We start from the raw sequence: 6,944 nt of genomic DNA on the forward strand, positions 1-6,944 counted from the left end.
CCCCGCGGGGGCCCCCGGCCCCGGGCTCGGGGTAACCGGGGGGGGGGGGCAGGATGGAAAGCAGTGCCCCTCTTGCCATCCACTATGCCTCGGCCTCCACGCACTGGAGATGTTAATGGCACCCACACCCGCTCTGGTGTGATGAAGATTAAATGAGCTCACACACAGAAACAGACAGACCAGCACCTGGCACAGAGCAGGTGCTCAGTGACAGAGGGAGCCATTACACGGGTTCCCAGAATGGTTGCTGGACAGGACACTGAGTTACAGCTCCTTTCTTGGGCAGCTGTTTCCCTGTTACAAATGAGCAAACTGAGCCCCAGAGAAGCAATGTGGCATCAGTTCCCCAGGGGGTGTGCATCCTCCCTCTCTCACCGTCCCGTGGGTAAGAAATCTGGCCCCTCTCAGCGCACATTCTGTGGCACCCCTCCTGGGCCTTCTGCCCGCCCCACTCAAGGGCTCTCTCTGGGACCTCATGCTTGCCCCTTGCTCCAGCAGCTTTGCCAAGGGACTCCCCCCACCACCCGTCACCTTCTCCTGCCCAAAACACAGTCTGGGGGTCCACAGGTGGGAGAGGACTGGAAAGCACCCACTTACCAACACCACTGAGGTAGGGGTTGATGGTCCTCCAGGCGCCGATGCTGCCCTGGCGCATGCGCTGCCCCACTGCCAGTTCCAGGTACAGGAGCGGCATGCCCTCCACGGTGAGCATGATGATGTAGGGCACCAGGAAACTACCTGTGGGTGTCCAGAGCCGAAACCAGGCCATCACCCAGGGCTTTACTCTAGAACCCACCTAACCTCTGTGCAAAAGGCCTTCCATCCACCCTCCCGTCTTTCCACTAGTCTATTCATCCTTCTACCTCTCCATCCATCCTCCATTCCCTCTTGTATTTTATCTTTCCCTTGGAATCCATCTTCCTCTTTCTACTCATCCTCCATCCTTCCACCCATCCACTCTTCTGTCTTTCCATCCATCCAGCTGTCCTTCTATCCTTTTGTCTTTCTATTTATCATTCCATCCATGGATGACATGCAGCCACATCAGTTGTTAAGATCGTTAAATACGCCCATCCTGGGTGGTAAATTGCCACCAATGCCAAGACCCTTGAGCGCCTTCCTCAAGGCCTCAGCTGCCCCAGCCCCTCAGCCAGAACCCCCCATTCCATTTCTATTGTAGCAACTAACAGCTGATCAGAGTCTGGACCACTGAGTGGTTAAATGGTTCAAACATCACCTCTGAATCCAGTCAGCCAGCCACCCACCTCCACACACTTCCTTTGGGCTTTTGACATGGCCCAGATGGTGCCCCACCACCTGGGTGGAGGTATTACACCAGACAGCTGTTTTACTAAACGCTTCCTCTGGGCCGGACCCTGAGCTGAGTGTAGGACGGATGCGAGGAGCAGCCCTGCTCCCTGCCCACGAGGCATCACTGGGCAGAGGAATTTCAGCTGCTTCATGATTGTCTGGAGCCACAGAATACTCCTCTGGGCCTTTGTCTTCAGAGATGAGGCAAGGGATTGCTATGTATGTGTGGAGACAAGGAGGTTCCCGATAGACCGAGCCCAGGCCACCAGCTCCCTTTACAGAGCACCTCTGTTGGATGTATATCCGTTTTATACAGTGGCCTTCAGCCTAAGTTTTCATTGTAATAAAGGGTATTATGACCAGTTCAAATTTTAAACCCACTGGTTCCCAAGGAGCCACCTGCAGACAATGGCCCTCGGTGAGCGTGGGGAGCCAGGACGTGTGAACGGAGCTACAAAAGGCTCCCCACTGCCAGACACATGGACGGAGGACGGCAGCCTGCGGGGGCGTCCCCCACCCCGGCTGCCCCACTGCTTCTCCTGCTGGTCCTGCCCCCTCCTCCACAGCCCCTGGGACATCCCTCCCCCAGCTCCTAGCTCCTTGGCTGTGGACCTGAAAAATGGTTCACTGGGAGAGGAGGGCAGGACTTCTGATTAAAAGAAAACCCTGACTCTACAGCTGCAGGGATTAAAGGCTGGCTACAGAGGGAACTGGCTCTGGAAGTATTAAGGTAAACAACACGATACATATGTTCACAGGAACATCTAATATTTACAAAAATGCCTCCATTGTACATATGTACTATCCTATAACCCACTTTTCTCTCCCAACAGGATCTCACCTTCATTCTCTCGACCACACCGTGTACCGTCCCATCACCCCTTAAGAAGCTGCACAACATTCCACTGGGAGAATGAGCCTAGAATTTCTTTCATCACATCAGTCCTCGGGCACTTAGGCTGTTGCCAGTTTTCTGCCGTCCTAAACAAAGCCGGGTCCACGTGTTTGATTATTTCCTCGGGACAGAAATCCCAGAAGGAGAGTGGCTGGCACCAAGGCCAAGCAGAGCCCCCACAAGGCCCTCTCACGACGGAGAGAAAGGTGCCAGCGTGTGCTTGGGAGAGCAGGCCCCACATCACCAGACCTCCACGCTCCCAGCTTCGTCCTCCCTGCTTACATCAAGGACTACAACGAATCCTGCCCCCTCATTTCTGAACCCTGCTTTGAAGACGCTGCCAGACCCTGCTCCCTTCCTGCCCAGCAGGGAGGTGTTGCAGCATCTTACCCGGTTCCTCTCAACGGCAAGGAGTCCACGAGGCTGTCAGGGGCTCCCACCCACCATATACCCATCAATATAGGTTGCGTTGGCACGACCTGCCTCCAGCATTCGAACCCTCAGTGGTTATAAGAAAAGATTATTTTCACCCAAGATGTTAAACAGTAGCCACAGGAGGCCTGGCAAGGTCCACGGAAGGTTTTTCTCTTTCACAGAGCCTGCTTGATGGTCCACTGCCTGTGGGAAGGTTGGACATTCAAGGCCTGGTGCCCAGATGGGTTCCTTAGCGCTGCCCTTCAGTAATTTCTATTACCCCTCCCACTGCCCAACCATCCAAACACACACACAATCCCAATGGATCTGCTCTATGATCACGTTCTCAACAAATTATGCTGGAACACTGAACATCCATATGCAGAAACAATGAACCTCAACCCATCACATTTTATACCAAAAAAAGGCCCTCAAAATTTATACCTCAAAAAAGCCCTACCACACAACATTTCAAAGGGACTTATTTTAAGCCTGCTTCTGGGAGCCGCTGATGCACAGCAGGGCAACTGGTAAGGCCTTATCCCAAGTCAAATGAGTATATTCACTTTCTGCTTTCCCTGTTGATTGTGGTCTCCAGGATGAATGTAGTTCCAATGCCTTAATCCAAATCAGGGGATAACTTCCTCAAGGAGGGCTCTAACCAATTAAAGAGGACTGATTTTTAAAAACTAAGAACCTTACACTGCCACACACAAAAACAAATGGTCCACAGAACATTCTCCTTTCCTTCTGAAGGTTTTATGATGCATTGTTATTATTAACCAGTCTTTTACTATTAAACTTAAATGGTCAATTGGGACAAGCAGTTCTGAGACCATCCTCCCACCACTGATTAAGACTGGGGTGGCAGGTAACGGGGAATAATATTTACTTAGCCTTCTGAGCTTTCTGGGCAGACTTGGTGACCCTGCCAGCTCCAGCTGACTTTTTGTCCACTGCTTTGATGACACCCAAAGCAACCGTCTCTCATGTCACAAACAGCAAAATGGCCCAGACGAGGAGAGTCAGAGAAGCTCTCAACACACATGGGCTTTCCAGGAACCATGTCAATGATGACAGCATCCCCAGGTTAAGAAGGCGGCCGTCTCCCAGCTTGTCCCCCAGACGATCAAACTTCATCCCAGCAAACTTGCAAAAGCAACGTGAGCTCTGTGACGATTCGGTACAGGTGCACATGCGGCACTGTTTGGCCTGGATGGTTCAAGATAATCCCCTTGAGCTGTGAAGCCAGCTGCTTCCATCAGTGGGTCATTTTTTGCTGTCATCAGCCACACTGCCACAACAAACACCTTTGACAGACACGTTCTTGACACACTGAGGCCCACACTGTCCCCAGGAAGGGCTTTACTCAAAGCTTCCTTTGTGCATTTCAACTGACTTGACTTCCTGCAGCTCAAGGCATTTGAGTCCAGTCCTCAGTGGTGCAGGTTCCTGTATTGGGTCCCCATCTGGGGAGGTCCAATAGCCACCTTTGGGTTATTTTTAGCACAAATCATGCAATTCTGAGTGACTTGCTGGATGGTCTTTTGTAGGTTAGGCCCCATTATATGCTTTTTTTTTTTTTATGGCTGTGCTGAGTGGCTTGTAGGATCTTAGTTCCTTGACCAGGGACTGAACTAGTGCCCTTGGCAGTGAAAGCACCAAGTCCTAACCACTGGACCACCTGGGAACTCCCCTGACTTTTGAATCCATTGTAAGGTGGCATCTCTCCCTAATGGACGCTATTATGAATGTGCCGCAGCACAGTGTCCAAGGTGCCTCAGGGATCAAAACAATTCCACGTGCGCTACATTCCCAGCCAGGTGAGGTGAGGTCCTCTTCGGCCCTCACCTTGTCCTTTTCTGAACACACTGCTGGTATTTTGACAAGTCTATCAATGGAAGAAGCGATTCTCTTGCCTCAGAGGAGATTGTCCCAGCGTCCCTTTTTTTTTTTTTTTTAATCTCTCAAAATATTTATTTCAAGTAGAAACGGGGAAGACAACAACATGTAAAATAGTTAAGTAAAAAACCTTGACAAATACACTCATTTGGTCATCAAAATATAAAAAGCTGAAAATAATATTACATTAGGTACTTTGATTGAAAAGTGTTACTCTAGTCAAGTAGTAAGCCCAAAGCGGTCCCCAACTAAGAGTTAAAGCTCGCCTCTCTATTCATACACACAGCCCTTAGACAAGCATCATATGTGCTTTTATCCAGAATGGTTCCCCCTGCAAATCCTTATCTTTTTATTTGTGTTACTTATATGGAAATTATTCAGTGTGTTTGTGTGCTTTTTATAAGTAAGTTTTTATTTTTCAGAATGTCACTAAGCAACCACATCAACCTCGGACAATATCTGAATCATTTTTACAAAAGTGGAAATAGCCAAATAAAGGGTCTCAGGTTAAGTGAGAGGCATGGGTGGGTTATTAATGGATATGGAATAATTTGTTGTTTCATCAGCACAGTGACATTGCTGAATGTACTTTGAAAGTTGGCCCCGCCTGACAGCAATCCATGTGGATGCAAACCTCTTGGTCCTAGAATCCTTTCTAAAAGGTATAAATAAGGCACAAAGAATCACTAGGAGAAGGATTAGCAAAAGCTGAGTCCTTGTCACGAGTGGGGTGCTGGCCAGAGAAAGTCAAGTCCTTGTACACCCAGTTGAAATGCAAAGTGTCCTGGCGCGTCTGTCCCCAAGGGTTGTCCCATAGGGCACACGTGAGTTGGTCTGGTGCAGGAGAGACAGACTTCTTTGGATGAGAGGTACCCAGCATCCTCTGGAGAGTCAGAGGGGTGGAGCGAACCCTTACCACTGAGGCCACTGAAGCCTCCAGGTTGCCATCCTGGGTTTGTCAGCTGGTCTCTGCCCTTTCCTCCTGGGCCATCGTGCGCCTCCTGACACTGAAGGTGGAAGGGCTGGGCTCCTTCCTCCTCACCTGAATTGGACTCATTGTGATAGAGGTGAATGGTGGCTTGCACGGGGAAACTGGCCAGCACCTTCTCCCCTGAACTCTGTAGATACTCTTGATGCTTAGAAATGGGTAAATAAAGTCTTACAGGATGCCAAAACCCAAAGACCCGCTTCGATCCAAAGCTTTGTTGGTCATATCCAGCCTCAAGCTGGCTTCCAGTTCTGGTGGGGTCAGCAACCTGGGGGGTCAGGATCCAAGGTCTCCATGGTGTTTGGCTCTCGGCTGTGGCAGTGGTGGTCCTGGGGGACCTTCCCCAGGGCAGTGACAGATGCGTCCCTGCGCCTCCCGGGCTCCGGCCGCTGCCTCGGGTCTCAAGGTGCCCTCGGGTCTCATGGTGCCCTCAGAGCCTGCGCCCCTCCAGCGGCGCCCGCGACCGGCCGTGCCTTTAACCACTCGGGCGAGGGCGCTCACCTCCCAGCATCCCTTTTTAATGGGATTCGTGTTGGTCGTGTGTTTTTGGCCCTCCCTGGGGTGCCGTTAGCACACACTTCTGGTCTTACCTTTTCATTGACCTGGGGAGGGTGGGGAGCGTGGGGGAAGAGCTGTCTCCCTGCCTGGGGTTTTCATGAGCACCATCTGTAGGCTTCAAGCCTGTTCTGGTGGGACTCTGATGTCAAGTTGTTCTGGTGAAAAACTTCAGGGTGACGTCTATCAGAAAGTTAATCAGCTCATTCCTCACTGTCAATTTCACCCGGGGTTCCTGTAGGGAATTAGGCACCTCAAGTCCAAGGGAGACCCTGGCCTCTTCATTCACCAGTGTTCCTTTCTGTCGTATGAGAGGCTCTCATCTCTGTTTTTCTTCTTATGTTTTAGCCTAGGGCAACCTGTTTTCCAATGTTCCTTCTCCTTACAGCAGGTGCACTGTTCCCACCCCAACGGTGACTTACCTCTCTCCCAACTACTCACCTTCAGGGAATTCAATGCCACTGCCAAAAAAGTGGCGTTTCATTTTGCATCTTCTTTCTTCTGTTGTTGTTCCCTGTTGAACACTTTATTTTTTTATTTTATTTTATTTATTTTTGGCTGTGTTGGGTCTTTGTTGCTGTGTGCAGGCTTTTTCTAGTTGCAGCAAGCGGGGGCTACTCTTCATTGCAGTGCACGGGCTTCTCATTGCGGTGGCTTCTCTTGTTGCAGAGCACAGGCTCTAGGCATGCAGGCTTCAGTAGTCGTGGCTCCCAAGCTCAGTAGTTGTGGCTAGCGGGCTGTAAAGCGCAGGCTCAGTAGTTGTGGCGCATGGGCTTAGGTGCTCTGCGGCACGTGGGATCTTCCCGGACCAGGGCTCGAACCGGGTCCCCTGCGTTGGCAGGTGGAGTCTTAACCACCACGCCACCAGGGAAGCCCTGC

General features: G+C 51.0%; 1 protein-coding gene and 1 pseudogene across 2 annotated transcripts in view; both read right to left on the reverse strand.

Annotated features, from left to right (window-relative positions):
- SLC6A20 (solute carrier family 6 member 20) overlaps positions 1 to 6,944 on the reverse strand; it is a 39,189-nt gene that overhangs the window by 24,513 nt on the left and 7,732 nt on the right. For both annotated transcript variants that reach the window (XM_007463903.1, XM_007463902.1), the window contains one exon: positions 598 to 738. In XM_007463903.1, coding sequence (XP_007463965.1) covers positions 598 to 738 — 141 coding nt within the window. The remainder of the gene's footprint in view (positions 1 to 597; positions 739 to 6,944) is intronic.
- On the reverse strand, positions 5,481 to 5,933 carry LOC103076308 (protein ripply3 pseudogene; annotated as a pseudogene).

The sequence above is a fragment of the Lipotes vexillifer genome, unplaced genomic scaffold (genome assembly GCF_000442215.2).
Source record: "Lipotes vexillifer unplaced genomic scaffold, Lipotes_vexillifer_v1.1 scaffold1227, whole genome shotgun sequence".
Classification (NCBI taxonomy): Eukaryota; Metazoa; Chordata; class Mammalia; order Artiodactyla; family Lipotidae; genus Lipotes; species Lipotes vexillifer.